The sequence below is a fragment of the Chinchilla lanigera genome, unplaced genomic scaffold (genome assembly GCF_000276665.1).
Source record: "Chinchilla lanigera isolate Chin_1 unplaced genomic scaffold, ChiLan1.0 scaffold00003, whole genome shotgun sequence".
NCBI lineage: Eukaryota > Metazoa > Chordata > Mammalia > Rodentia > Chinchillidae > Chinchilla > Chinchilla lanigera.
Genome location: NW_004955404.1, coordinates 27,980,961 through 27,997,104, shown reverse-complemented (window position 1 = coordinate 27,997,104; position 16,144 = coordinate 27,980,961). Strand labels below are relative to the sequence as shown.

At 34.5% G+C, this 16,144-nt stretch overlaps 1 protein-coding gene across 1 annotated transcript in view; it reads left to right on the top strand.

Moving 5' to 3' along the window:
- Positions 1-15,890, top strand: part of Ndfip2 (Nedd4 family interacting protein 2) — a 70,024-nt gene extending 54,134 nt beyond the window's left edge. The window contains exons 4-8 of the mRNA XM_005374124.2: positions 1,615-1,708; positions 5,214-5,338; positions 9,714-9,780; positions 12,461-12,566; positions 14,396-15,890. Of these exons, the coding sequence (XP_005374181.2) occupies positions 1,615-1,708; positions 5,214-5,338; positions 9,714-9,780; positions 12,461-12,564 (390 nt within the window). The 3' untranslated portion in view covers positions 12,565-12,566; positions 14,396-15,890. The remainder of the gene's footprint in view (positions 1-1,614; positions 1,709-5,213; positions 5,339-9,713; positions 9,781-12,460; positions 12,567-14,395) is intronic.
- The last annotated feature ends 254 nt before the right edge of the window (positions 15,891-16,144 follow it).

Genomic DNA, 16,144 nt, shown 5'->3' with positions numbered 1-16,144 from the left:
TTCCTGCTATTTATTTCCTGAGTTAATGGAGTTCTGCTGAGGAAACCATTGCCTGTTCTGATGTTTTAAAGTCTTTCTCTTGTTTTGCTCTGTTGGCTTCAAAGTTTCGGATCTTATGTTAAAGTCTTTGATCCATGTTGAGTTGACTTTTGTAGAGCAAGTGAGCGAGAGAGATCTAGTTTCAGCCCTCTACAGGTGCACGTCTGGTCTTCCCACTGCCCTTTGTTGGACAGGCTGTCTTTTCTCCAGTGTGTTCTGTTACTCCTTTGTCGGGAATCAGATGGCTGCAGACATGAGCTTATTCTTAGGTCTTCTGTTCTGTTCCATTGGTCTGTGCGTCTGTTTCTATGCCAGTACCTCTGTTTTTGTTGCAGTGGTTCTCTCCTCTGTGTGTGTGTGTGTGTGTGTGTGTGTGTGTGTGTGTGTGTGTGTGTGTATGTGTGTGTGTGTGTGTTTCTTTTTTCTTTTGAGAGAGTATCTTGCTATGTAGTTTAAGCTGGCCTCAAACTTGTGATGATCTTCCTGCCTTAGCCTCCCAAGTACTGGGATAATAGGCATGGGCCACTATGCCCAGCTCTGTAGTATATTTTGAAATGGGTATTATGATGCCTCCAGCGATTTTGATTTTGTTTTTCTTCAGGATTGCTTTGTGCTTCCACATGAATTTTAGAATTATTCTTTCCTATTACTGTGAAGAATCTAAATCATTTTTTAATGATCAGTGAGAGAATCTATATCTTTGTCCTGAAGGGAAACAGTCTCTTCCAAAGTTCTCCACTGTGTAAATGTGCAGAGAAAGGCAGCCAGTACCTCTGCCAGCAAGACATGCAGAAGCATGAGAGACCCAGGAATTACTGCCCAGCACAGCCCACTGTGGGTGACATTTAGATTGTGTCTGATCACTTGCTTTTAAGAATTGCTGCTGTGGAGGCTGGGGATTTAGCTCAGTGGCACAGTGCCTGCCTGGCAAGTGCAAGGTCGTGAGTTCGATTTCCGGTACGGGGGTGGGGGACCTGCCACTAGGTTCCACTAAGAATTGCTGCTATGAATCTCTTTACTACATTCATTCTTTTCTTTTTTTTTTTTGTACTGGAAATCGAACTCATGACCTCAGGATTGCCAGGCAAGCACTTTTGCTGCTGAGTTACAGCCTTGGCCCTTACATTATTTCTTATAAGTGGTAGTGTTGCAATATCTCTCTACAATATATTTCAAGATCTGGAGCTACTGGATCAGTGGGTATATACATTTTTATTTTTGATAAATTTTTATGTGCAGATTATGAAACACAAGTTATACAGATTTGTACATCACCCCTGATTATTCCTGTTTTTCCATTTGACGCTAGTGTCACATTTACCTTCTTGACACTTTGTAAGTTCGATACTATTCAGCTTCCTTTTCTGTGTGTTTATTGCTAAAGTTATGCTTTTCAGGGGGGCCCATGAAGAAATACTAGCTTGCTGTTCTTTGAATACTTAGAGCCAGACGTTGTACTTACTATATAATTTTGTCTATACACCTTGAGAACATTGTATTTTATCGAAGTTCTTATTGTTACATTTAAGGCAACATAATTAGCTGAGGGAGCTCTTCTGCTGTTATGTTTTACAGAATCAGGAGGAAGAGTGTCCACCCAGAGACGACTTCAGTGATGCAGACCAGCTGAGAGTGGGCAACGATGGCATTTTCATGCTGGCGTTTTTCAGTAAGTCATCTTTCTACACCGCTGTGCAATTAAAGTAACGTCATATAAAGGAGGATAAACTTGATTCATTTGCAGGAACATGGGCTTACTTTGAGACCATAAAGTGAGATAAACTGGACACACACGCTTAAATATCACGTGGTTTCTCTGTTAGGAGAAACCCTGAATAGTAAGTAAAAGGTAGATAATAGGAAGTAAGGGGACCAGTTGTTCTCAGAGGGAAAGGGGCTCGAGAGATGGGGAGGGGAAGGGGCAGGACGAAGGGTGACAGAAGGAGTTAGGGTGTGCTCTGTACTTGCAGCAGCTCCGCACAAGGAGTGTGAATGTGTGCTGCGGACCTGTGCAAACAAGGAAGGGGATCAAGGGGTGGGAAGAGCTCGGGGTGGGGGGAAAAGGATGAAAAAAGGAACATACGAACTCCCATAAGGAATATGAACATTAGGTACCACACACATAAACTAATAAACTGAAATAAAGAAATAAAAAATACAAAAAGCCAAAAAATAACATCATAAAGAAAATATTAGCATGTGTTTACTTTATTTAAAATAATAGTTCAGAATAGCGACCTAATGAATACAGATCCTAGCCTTTATTTAACACTGACTGGATAATTATGTGTTGCAGCCATTGTGGTAGATATGGGCAACCAAAAGGTATACAGATAAATATTTTGTAAGAGAAACGCTGCATCCATCCCACGCTGTGGGGATACACAGAATGAAACTGTAAGTCCTGTTTTTGGGGCAGAAGGCTTCCATTTGAATGCCATTAAGCAGAAAGAAAAGAGGATATTCTGGGCAGCAGCACACTGTCACTAGGAATGGTGTGTAGTTAGAAGGTCAGAAGCCCTAATTAGTGTTCTTTTTAACATCTTGCGAAATTCCTTTTTTTTTTCTTTTGAGACAGGATCTTGCTATGTATTCCAGGCTGGGCTTGATCTCACTGTGTATCCCAGGCTGGCTTCAAACACCTGACAGTTCTCCTGGCTCAGCTTCCCAAGTGCTGGGATTACAGGCGTGCGCCACCACGCCCCACAGCCATCTTTAACAGAAAAGTCGTACTTTGTGTGTGGAGTTACTTTTGAGTTGAAATTCACTTACCCTTTTGTCCCCTTTTGAAATGCTGTCTTGCTTTGTGTCTTTATTTCACTTGCTGAAGAACAGAGGTGGGCGGGCAGCTCTCTTTCTTTTCTCAAGTTTATTAAATTATATTCAAGTTACTGATCAAATAAATTACGTACATAGTATTTAAATCTTAAGTTGGTTGTAGTTGCCATTTTTAATGGAAAAGAAGGAAATGAGCATTTTGGTTACAAATGCTCATTTGGTACTATTAGTCTGGAAACCTGCCTTTTTTTAGTCTTAGTTTTAGTTCATTTGGTAATGCTTTCTTTTAATAATGCATTTCCCACGTACGTTGCTTTCTTGGTTGTGTCTTAAGGAATCCTAATTGGAAAATAATCTAAATCATTATACTGTTTGTAGCATCAATAACTGTTTCTTGGGAATAAAAGCATGTTATTTGATACCAGCTAATTATTAGTCTGCAAACTTAGTTCTTACTGTTTCTCTCCAGTCTTCTTTACAATCCTTATTTTCTAGAGCTGAAAACATCCCACTGATGTAGATGTTAGAAATGCTCGATAAATTAGACACATCACGCTTCACTTTTGGTCAGTAGTAGTATGTCAGTATACATATATTTCAAGGTTTAATATGAAATATTTTTCTCAGTCTTTACTAAATTATGTTTTTGCAACTTATTTTTATGCTTTCTAGTCTGAAAACATTGCAAAATACTCTGAATGAAATTGTAATTTTTTACCTTTTTTTTCTGGTACATTTCTTTTAGGAGGCAGTAAGTTGAGTGTGCTTTGCTAAGTGTGGATTTATTTGTAATTACTGCCATCTAGTGACTAATCTTCAAATTACAACTTGCTATATTTTCAGTGCTTGGGTAAAACTGTTGTAAAACATCTAGAAAGTTTCCTTGAACATTTAAGGTCATATTTGCACAAATAAAACTACATTGAATGCTATAATATTTGCTTAACACTTACTATAGGATTTATTGTTGCCTTTATTTTCAATGTCTGTTTCATTCTTACTTTATGTGACCTAAAAGAATTTACTCTTAAAAGTTGATAGTGTGAGTACCTGTTCTTGTTCAGAAATTGTAAAGGAAGAAATTATGGATCCTTTAATAATGTTTTTGCTTTTCATAAGATTTAAAGTATTATCACAGTTATTTGATGTACATGCCTAATCTGAGTATCTCCTATCTTAATTTTAAGAAAATATTTAAGGCAGTGGAATAGAATCTAGTTGTTCATCAGTTGAACTCTAAATTAAGATTTAATTCAAGTATAATTGACGGTCTATAGAAACAGCTTTGAATTCTAGCGCTTTGAAAGGTAGTGAACTGTTTGGGTCTGTTTAGGAAACTTTTCTTCCAAAGTTCATTTGTGCCATGTGCTTGCGAATCTCGGTGTCCGCACACTGTTGTTCTAATGAATTACTTGCACCGTTTGCATTTTAGACTTGAGGGAATCAGAAGGACAAACTACAGTGTTTGTAACTTTAAAAAATTGGGAAGTGTTTTAAAATGTAAATCTGACTTGTAAGAGATTACCGCACTTTCTCCACAGTGACTGTACTGTTTTGTATTCTCACCAGCCGTACATGAGGTTAGCAGTTGGTATTCGCAGATTTTTATTATTTTAGACTAATAGGTAGTGTAGTGATATCTAATGGTGGTTTTAATTTGCATTTCTCTAATGATGATGATGTTGAGCATCTTTATTCCATAAATTGTTTTGAGAACTTACCATATACAAATCAAAAGTTATAGTTCCTGAAAGATTTACCCCACTCATACTGAAAAACAATGCTTTGGTGAGTTATCTGCCCATATGAAGCTGTGTCTTAATATAGTGCTTAGATGGGATTATGGATTGTACGTGAATACAGGAAAGTAAAATCTAAGAATTATGATTATACCTTAAGATGCCCATAAAATATTGGTTGTGAAGTATTATGTTTTACCTTTTTTTAAAAAAGCCAAGTTTTTGCCTGGTGACTTAGGCTAGCTGAACTCTTAGGATGGGAGTGCGTGGAAGCTACATTGCCGTATAGTTTTTAGCTGGCTTAAAGCTGTTCTTTCACTTGCTGGTGATAAACTGTAACTTCGATTCCTGTTGACTGAACTAACGAGAATCCATGCTTACCCATCTGTAGATGCACAGTAAACAGCTAATACATTTATACAGGCACACTACAGTCCATAAAGAAGGCTTAACTCGTAGAGTTAAAACAAAAGGAGCTGCTGCTTCAGCAGTGAAGCACTGTTAACGTCAGTGGCGGTGCAGGTATGGCACGCGTGCTGCTGCTCGCTGTTATCATTGAAAACTCTTTACCAAGGGTTGCTCGCCTTTACTGGGTAATATTCCGTCGGTGTTACTTTCCGTATTGTGACCTTTAAAAGAAGTTTCTTTTGCTTTTAGTGGCATTTATATTCAACTGGCTTGGATTTTGTTTATCCTTCTGTATCACCAATACTATAGCTGGAAGGTACGGTGCTATCTGTGGATTTGGCCTTTCATTGATCAAATGGATCCTTATCGTGCGGGTGAGTGTCTTAATAGGGTATATGTCTGTTACCTCTAAAATTAAAAAGGTGTGAAATTTTCTGCGTGATTCATAAGTGTTCACTTCATGCACATGAATCCCACTTAGTTGTTCTGAGCATCAGTTTCTTCCAACAGGCTGCCTCACAGGGTTTGAATGAGGTATGCAAAATAAAGAGCCTTGCCCAATTGCTGCACAAATATATGTGCTTGGTAAATCACGGTTATTACTATTTTGATACAGTATAGGTATGGCTAAAAGCAGATAAAAACTGAAATTTCTGTAGTTTTATAAATTATGAGCTTAAATGTTCTTTTTTGGTAACACTCAGAGCTCAGAAGTAAAAGCAGAGCCTATGAAGTGGCTATCAGAACTCATCTTTTTCCCCTTACATTATTTCTAAGCTTTCCCATTTGTTTGTTGTTCCTGAAATCACTCTCTGCCTTCTTCTTATCACTTACAAGGTGATGTTTAGATAAACAGTGAAACACCCTTTCCTTTCCCATCTCAGCAGCTTTCCTAGGCTCAGGTAGTTTCCTGTGAAAATAACCTAGGCATTAGTGCCATTGTCATAATCAGTCCCTAACCTTGACTTGACTTTGCCTCTTGCCTTTTGGGCTTCTTTGCACAAATATTTGTTCTATGATGCCTGGGCAAGGGGAAGGATTGGGAGTGGCTTTGTTTGTTCACTGTTTTACTAAGTCTTCTGAAAAGTTACCCACAATTTTTTAGTGCTATTATATGATTAATAAAATACATAATAAATTCTGTCAGTCATATTTATATAAACATTGACTTTTACTTAAATGAGCTCAATCTTTCAAAAGTTAATACAGTCACAGGTCTAATATATTAGCTTCTCTTACATTCTTCAGACACTTAGATAATGGATCTGTATTATTAATTTGAATAAAAGGTACCCAATACTTTAACATTAATACTGTGGATATAATGTATTTATTCATTGTTATAAAGTTTATTTTATAGCTTCTCAGTGTTTTAGTACTCTTAGGAGATCCTGTGTTAGTTCAGACCGGATTACAGGTTTGGGCTAATTGTCCATTGATTGTTGGTGGGACCTGTGGACTGGTTTCTTCTAAGATGATTAAAATCTGAGCCATTGTGAGAGCTGACCCCTGGATGTTTCTTTTTTGAGTTTTATTCCAGAAGATGCATAGTGAGTTTCCTCCATGAGCATAAGTCTGTTAGGTGCTGCAGAGCGTACAGAGACAACGGTGCAGTCCCTGCCCTTGCAGGAGTTATTACTAGGAAAACCCAGAAGGTTGGAGCTAAGTATGTCCAACCTTCGTTACGATGTTAATAGAATCAGTTCCTGTTATAAAAAGGCATCACTCATTTAAATCACAGAACAAAGAATATTATTTGAGAACTATTTTCTCAATCCTCCTGAAGTTGGCAAATTGCTAATGTCATTCTAGCTGCAAAAAAGGAAGTTGATGTAGATAACCTGTGCCTTCAGGGTCCTAGAGCCTGATTTCCTCCTAGAATGCCAGTTGAAAAGGGGTTAGATGATCTAGTCATCAGGTCTGATTAATGTGATAAGATGAAAATTAAAAATCAAAGCCTGGAGTTCCTCAGATTCATAAGGTATATATTAGCATTGTTTGATTATGGGAACTACTTGGTTTTCCTTTAAATGTATTTGCTGAGTGAAAGCTAATATCAACCTGTTAATATGTACTGAGAATTGATGTGAAAGGGATTTTTAAAAATCTCTTGTATAGAATAATAACCGTCATTCATCGACTGTTCAGGTTTAATTTATTACAAACATCAGATTGTTTAAACTGATCTGTATCTTTGATAGTGGCAGTGATTCCAGCATTTATTGATGAGGGAATTGGGGATAAAAAGAACCTAATAACTGGCTGAAAGCCCCACAGTCTGCACATGGGTTAGAATTTAGCTTGGACTTAATTCAATCCCAGTCCTGTCTGTACTGCCTCAGCTACCCTGTACCTTAACTTTTGCTGAAATGCTCTAATCCTTAAATTCCTCTTAGAGTTTAGTGCTAGAAGTGTATTCTCCTAAAAGTCTGTCGTTTCCATTTATTGGTTGGTAACTATTTTATGTCATATTACTCCTTTTTTTTTTTCCATTTCTGAACTGCCATGAATCTCAAATTTTGTTTAAATACCTTTAATCTAGTATTCTGGTATTCCTTCTGCCTAAGGCTTCTGGTGTTTTTATTGTTTGTTTACAAATGCATCTAGTGTATCTCACTTCTTGAAACTCCAGTGTAATTATTTTATTTGCCTTTGAGACAAAAATAAAGACAAGATGGTTTAGAACTTTGCTGGTAATACTTAGGTGTATTTGATTCTTCACCAATTCCGCTATAATAATAAAAAAAGAATATCATGCTTTTCTTAGTGTTTTGTTTTAATTTGTCTTTTACTATATTTTAAACAATGTTTACGAAGGCCCTGTCTAGTAAGAAATTACATGTATGTTTTACTAAAAATTAACGTTCTTTTAGAAAGATGGTAGAAACAATAAAATACTGGTATATTATTAGTAAAATAAAAGCATGTAAATTCTTAGCATTGGCTAGTTTATTTTCTAAAACTTGATTTCCAGAGCCAGTGATTGGCCAGTGAGCCTGGTGTGCTTCTAAACAACACCACACTTGGCTCAGCGCTGTGATCTTAGTATTTTAAAACATTTTTGATAACGCAAGTAATGAGCCCAAAGCTTCCTTTTCTCTCCTTTTAAAATAATGAGTCTCTTTGACTTCAAGGTGAAGATAATTGTATGTTCTTCATCTGAGATTTAACAATAGCTTTATGGTAAATATTTTTAGTGAAGAATGATACTTCCTGATTTTCTCATTGATTTCGGTACAATACACAGAAAATTAAAAATATATTGTTTTGGTCTTTTATTCTTTGTTCTTATAGCCTCTTAAGACCTTTATGAAAACTTTTTAATTGTTAATCATTTTATTAAAAAGTAGTAATCATCTTATTAAAAAGTATTAAAAGTATATTTATTAAAAATATACTGGTAAAAAGATTTACATTTTTACTAGTATATTGAAATTTTATATCTTTGGATTTTATAAAACTCTAAGCTAACGTGTAGATTGTGGTTTATTAATTAAAAAGAAATTGAGAGAAAGTACTTTAAAAACTTTAATCTTTAGTTGCCGTGCTCTTAAATGGCGACATTATTTGTAATTTGTACTTTTTTTTTTTTTTGGTTTTTCTCCGGTACCGGGAACCGAACTCACGACCTTGCGCTTGCCAGGCAGGCGCTTTTTGCCGTGTAATTTGTACTTTTGTTATGATCAAAAAGTATATGCTTTTAAAGTTGCTATGGAAAGTACTAACGCATAGTTAGAAATGCTTACATCCAAAATTTTAAATACTTTCAATTTCGGATCAAGCACACATCTGCATTCACCAAAATTATTTTTAGTTAGGTAAGATTTAGTTTGGAGAGCAGTGGAAAGAAGGTAGAAAACAAGTTAATTTTTAGTAGTTTAAAAATAATTCTGGGGGCATTATTTAGGTGCTGAGTAGATAAGGAAGGACTAGCAAAGAATTATGTGGAATCACTGAGGAAAGCTAGTTTGATTTTTTTAAAAAAAAAAACTTATAAACTTCAGTGTGATGTCTACAGTCTAATCAAGGAAAAGACGCCTGAGCCCTGTGCCGTCAGACCCTGCTTTCCATCGGCTCGTTCGGGTCCCCGCAGCATAGGGAATGTGAAACTCTGCCACCGCTGCTAATAGGAGCTGTCGAAATGCCGCTTCAAGGTTCATTTAGCTGTTCGCAGCTCACCGCTGGGGACTGAATCAGAGTGCATCTAGTTGGAAAATAAAAGGACTCCAAAGAGTTGGGGGTCTTTATGTGCCTAGTATTTTTGGCAGTGATTAACAGTAGGGGGTGTACAGAAGGTCAAAAGCTCTTCTTTATAGGGGTCACCAAAACATCCCCATCTGATAAGATTAAACTAATGTCGCTTTTGGTGTTAATACCTAAAGCAGCGGGTGCTGTGGTGTATTTGGGATACTCATGGCTTGCAGAGACTGTGAGAAAAGGACTGACATGAACGTCGTAACAGGAAAAATGTTTGCTTCAGAGGTGTACCGTCTACTTTTCTTTCTTGCAAGCAGTTTGACCTGTTGGTTTATAAACTATTTTATGTTTGTTTGCTATTGCATACGATTTTTTTGAGTTACATATGTATATTATTAATGTCAGTCATTAAATATGTTTGCTTTGTTTTCATCTTGGTGCTGCTGTTTTTAAGTGTTAAAGATTTTGAGGTAAATTATTATGAAGCTAAGAATATACAATTTTTAAATTTAGGAATATAAATATGGTTAATATGTTTATGTTCCTCCACAGTTTTCTGATTATTTCACTGGATATTTTAATGGACAGTATTGGCTTTGGTGGATCTTTCTTGTACTTGGTAAGTTTGTTCTTATTACATTTCAGGTTTTTCTTTTTGTGTGTGTGTGTGTCTGTGTCTTTTTGAGACAGGGTTTCGCTATGCAGTTCAGGCTGGCCTATAACTCCCACTTTGTAGCCCAGGCTGGCCTCGAACTTGCAGTGATCCTCCTACCTGATTTCAGTTTAACTAATTTTAGTTTAGCATTGGTACTTCTTAAAATTACAAGGTGTAAATTGTGTTATAACTGTGGAAATAATTGTTCTGGTGTAAAATTCTCTTATATAAACATTTATCTTAGCTTTTCAAGTAATTTTCTTTAGCATTCCAGATTTCTAAGATTTAGAATGCAGAGGCTGACAATTTAAAAAATCAGTGGTTGAATGATAATGGAGTGCTATGACATTTTATTTAAGTATTTTTACATGATTAAAAATAATCACCATTATTATTTATCTTGAAAATATACATGCATAATTTCATTTCATAATCTTAGGATATAAAAATTTAGTTTGCACATAGGATAGTGTGGGCATGCTGTCCATTCTATAATTTTTGGATCATGGGAGACATTCTTTCTGCTTTTGAAATGTACACTGTGCTAATCATTAATCAGCCAGGTATATAGAAAGCCTTCATGACTAATGGTCACTGTACTTCTCTTGTGTTTTATAGGGCATACTTTTATTAATGTTGATGATTTTATGGATTTTCAACTCGTGTGATGATTTGCTTTCAAAAATCACACTAATACTTTCAATGCGTCTTTCAAATATGTTTGCTTACTGATACGAAGGATGTGTTTGTTTCTACTGAACATAATCGCATCAGAAAGTAATAGCATTTCAGTAGGTGGCAGTCTTCTCTTTGAGTTTTTAAGTCATGCTTTTGGATCTTAAGGCATTTCGGAGAACAAATTCTTGGTGGTCACCAAATTCTTTCTCTAATAGTGATTCTTTTTCTAGTAAAGCAGTTACTCTAGTGTTACAGGTGTGTTAAGAAGTAGACTTTTGTAAAGGTTAAGTCTGTTTCATGTTGTTAATTGTATTCTGATTGACTGAATCATATTGCATTTACCTAAAGATGAAAAAATTGTAATACTAGGTATATAAACATACAAGTTGAGTATATTTGCTTGCTGTGTACATTATTAAGAATTTGAGAGAATTGTAGGAAGATAGCTGTGGGGTAGAGCTCCTAATCAGATTTCCCCATCAGGACGATACCTAGCATTTCACTTAGGAATGTGAAAATCTCATCAGTACTGAAAGTGTTGCTCTTATACTCAGAAGAATGTTGAGTATATTATAGCATGTTGAGAAGCAGCATCCACTGAGTGGTTGGGTTTCAGACATGAAAATAGGCTCACTTTAAAAGAGATGAGCAGAAAAAATTGTCTTAGAAGTAACAGCTTCATAGACAAAAGAAGGGATCGCACAAGTAATTTGGGTCTGCATTTCCCAGTAATACTGTTGCCTTTTAGAAACAATACCATTATCTTTGAGCAGCATCTGGAAGGGCGTGAAGATAGAATTTAGAAAGAGGAAGTCATGAGCGGAGGGCCTGGGACATAGGAAGCAGATGGGACTGGATTTAACTGAAATTAATGCCCGTTTAAATCACGTATACATTTCTTCTGTCTTGCTAGTTTATTACAAACAAACTCCCCATTTTTGGTGTTTTGAATACTGTCATGTGTTTGGGGCACAAATTTAGTTTGGATTTTGTATTATAAATTCACAGACACTTTGCTTGCCAGTGAAAAGAGTTGCACATATACATAGCTTCTGTTTTTGTTTTTGTCCTGTACCATTTTTCTATTTATATGTTTGCTGGAGTTAATAAGTTGTTTGCCTAAGAATTGCATGCTTGATATTTTAAAGGTATAGACTAACAGTGACAGTGCTTTTCTACATATGTATTATTTTCACCTGCAACTTTAAAGCTTTTCATAACCAATGCTTTTAAATTATAAAAATACCTGTGATGTAGATGGTTATTTTAAAATAATATTTTACAGAGAAGACTGTGGTAGGTACCTTGAATATCTAATCGTCTAAGAAATCACCGGTTACTGCCTCCCAAGTCTTCTTTTTGACTTTGTCTTTTTAGTCTACATTAGTTCCTTATTATTACTTGAAAATAACGATTCATAATTTTAAAAATGAACAAAAGGTATACATCTTCAAATATAGATTTCACAGGTCAGAAGCACTTGACAGGCTTACGAGACAGGCTTAATGTTTTTCCCAACAATTGCTGGCAGCTGTATGCATATATTCTCTTGAGTATTTTATATTAATAAGTATATTTTGTTTGATCATTAGTTATATTAATTGAAAGGTTTGATATAAGTTGAATAAGTAAAATGCCATAGATGACTTCACTATTTATAGGAATCACTTAACAAATGCATATATATTTTTTCTATTAAAATGTTTTGGTTTAACAGGTATATATGTTTTATGTAATTCTGGATTTTCAGAGTTGGGTTTACTTTGATTTTGGTACATTGAGACTTAAATTGAAAGACAGGATGGCAGTAAATTGATAAAGTTATCATTTTGTAAAATAAATGGAATCTACAAATGAACTTCCTTGAGCTCAAAGGATCTTACTTGTATTTGTTTTAAATTTATCTAGCATCTCCCTGTTTGTGCATAGGAACATAATATATTTATGTTACTTTAATTTTTTTCAGGCCTTCTCCTTTTCTTCAGAGGCTTTGTTAATTATCTAAAAGTCAGAAACATGTCTGAAAGTATGGCGGCTGCTCATAGAACAAGATATTTCTTCTTGTTGTAGAGGTAAATACTATTATGTTGATAGTGTATTCCCTTTATGTATGCACATTTAATTCACAATACTAAATGCATAATGTTCACTCTCAAAGTTAGCATATTTAATATATTTTCATGCTGTTAATAGCTTATTGAAATTTAGTAAGGTATAAGCCTTTTTAGATAACTTTAAAACATTTTAAATTGGATTTCGTACATTTCAATTTTAAAATACGTGAATGAAATAAAACTTTAAATCATTCTTTTTAAACTTCTTTTGCAAAATTGACTACAGGATGTGTTTGAAGTAACCACCAGTACAAAGTGTGCAGCCTTAAAAACAAAATGTGAAGAGTACTTAAACAGAAACGATGTGCATTTTGCTAAAACAATTTGAAATCCACATAGACATCTGTTCAAAAAAATCCGTATTGAGAAACAATTTGTCATGCAGTTATTTTAACAGTCTAGATCAAGGAATAAAAATTGTGTGAAGAGCCGCATGTGATGGTGCACACCTATAATCCCAGCACTTGGGAGGCTGAGGCAGGAGGACCATTGTGAGTTTGAGACCAGCCTGGGCTACAAAGTAAGCTCAAGGCCTGTCTCAGAAAGACCCTCCAAAAAAATTGTGTGCAGAAAATAGTTCTGTTACTGTGTTCATAATGCGTGTTACTTTGTATCAGTAATGAAGGCTATATCTTGAATGAACGAGGAAATAAAGAAATGAGCACAGGCTGCCTGGCTGGTGACCCAGCAGTGTCTGGAGACTGTGTGTATAGTCATAGCATTCACTTACTTAGCCCGGAGCATCTCCACATAATGAATCCTGGTATCTTTATTCTCTATCCTATTTTCAAAGCAAGTATTATATACTTTATATCTTTATTTATATACTTTATATCTTTATATCTGTATTCTATATTTAAATTTTAAAGTATTTGAACTCATAAATGAAGTGTCTACTGACACACTTTATTTCTGATTGTAAGGCATTTCAAGGTTAGTATAATTTAGGTACAGTATACACTTGGATTCTACATCTCTGTTTTTAACTAGCCATGGATTGAAAATATATGAAAAAGAAAAATTACATCACTGCTGAACATGTATAGACTTTTCCCCCCTTTTCTTGTTCCCTAAACAATGCAGCACAACAGATGTTTCCATAGCACTTAAATTGTATTAGGTATTACATGTAATCTAGAGATGACCTGGAAGAATGCAGGATGGTGTATGTAGGCTATATGCAGATACTACTTAGATGAAGTACTTGAGCAGCTGAGGATTTTGGTATTCAAAGGGCGCCCTGGAACAGTCCCTATGGATTGAAGGATGACTAATTTTTTTTAATAACTAGATTTGTGTGGTTTGTGATATGGTTGCTTAAATTTTCCTTATAATTTTTATGGGTTATTCATAAGTATATATAATTTACTTACGTCTGCTGAAGAGTACAGTGCATACAATGTTGTTTCTGGTTTATATTAAAAAGTATCACTTCAAGCATTCCTTTAAGTTCCCTTACCCCTAGAGTTGTTTTCTTTTTAACCAGTAAAATATCTTTGCAAGTGGTGTTACTAATATTTGTCAGTATTAGCAGTAAGAGAAAAGGCAAAGTAGTTTTACTCATCTGAATGATATTCTGTGAGTAGTGATTATCATTGTGTATTAATAAGTATTTTCTAGATGAGTCTCTTATGCTTCAAAATATGTTCTGATGTATACTATTTTATACTGTATTTATGGAAAGAACTTACGTATTTTATGTAGTGCTGCTGTAAGGTGGATTTTATTGTACTACAATTTGGGTAAGTGCAACTTACTACATTTTAGTATTAATTCTTTGTCTCTAGATTGCATCAACCCAACATTCCTTTCTTATACCAGTGTGAAATTTGTCATCTGTAAATCTCCAACTTTAATGGGATAGAAGACTACTAATAGAAGAAAAATTACTGAAGAAAAGATGGAGCTTCAAAATTAAATGGCAGGGTGGTTATGCTTAAAAGCCATTTCTGTTTTTTCTTTAATTATTTATATGTTATTTGGTTTGCACATTTGCGTATGTGCCCATTTTAAAAATTTGCATATACTTGAAGAAATTGTAAAGTTGTAGGCGTAAAGTCCAGTAACATTTGGCTAATCAATGTTTGATATAATTGAGAGAATTGAGTGGTAGAGTCTTCCAGCATGTATTTGCCATTGACTTCTAACTTGACTGTAAGTATAATAAAAATGAAGTTACTAAACATATCAAATGCTTTAGTTTCTGACTCTTAGATCCATCTAGTAATTCTACACATGAAATATTCTTTGTTATATAAAAATTCTATTAAAACTGCAGTGCTGATTATTTGAAAGGATTTGTCAGATTTTTGAATATGATACTAATTAGGAAAACACTGTAAATAATAACCATGCATAAATTACTTTTTACATTGTTTTCTTAGAAATTGTGTCAGGTTATCTTTTCATTAATTTTAAATTAAGTAAACTAAATACCTATAGAAAATTTGAGTGTTAGAGTTTGCTTTAGGACAAATTTTAAGAAAATGTGGGTATACCAGATGTCCTTTATAAGAAAAAAAAATTTTTTTAAGGGACATGCTACTTTTAGGGATTTTCAAATGAGACGCTTGATGTTTAGGATTACCCATCACAGAGATTCTTACAGAAAGAGATTGTATTAGATATTATATTTATTTCATTTAAGACAATTTTAAAGTTAATTTTCAAAATAAGATATTCTCATTTACATTTGTCTCTTAAAAAGCCAATGAAATATCTTTGTCACTGTAATACTTTTTCTTTAGATGTTTGTTAAGCTTAGCAAATAAAATCGTATTCTATTAATAGCTCCTTGCTTTATGGTTATAGGGTTAATTTAAAAAATCATAATCTGAACTGAGATATGCAAAATAACTATTTTCAAGTTCTGAAAAATGTGTGTGGAATACAGGGGCCTGGGCTGTGCATATGTGTGTGGTGAGAGTGTAATCATTATTACAACTGGAATCTGCTTTGCATTTGTAAGTACTGCATTTTGCATCTTGCAAATCATTTTTTATCTCCTTTTCCCCAGTTATATCTTTGCTTTTGAATGCCAGTATTAAAATGATGGGGATAACATCTCTTAAACTTTAAAATCACTTAATACAGCGATATGGAACATTTAAAATCGATTATTAGACACTGACTACTGCTAAAAGTTACACCTAAGTATAGAGGGACACTTTCATTTCTGAAAAAAATAAAATTTATTATGCTTTATAACGTCTTTTGTACTTCTTTGTATTTTCTAATTTTTTCATTATCTTTGATAAATAAAACGTAAGTTTTGTTTGCTAATTGAGCCTCCTATATTTTATTTTCCTTCATTCATTTTACTCCCCTGTGTAGGATTTTTATTAATGATTAAACTGGTGTTATACCCCTTGAGGTAAAACAAGATCATGGGGTAAAGAAAACAAAATATTTAATTTAGTTGCCTAATTGGGAAATGAATTAAAATCAGACTGTATTCATAACATCTCTATACTCATGCTGGATAGCTTCTCTATCTCCTACTCATTTCCTATACACCTGTACTATTCTTTTAATAA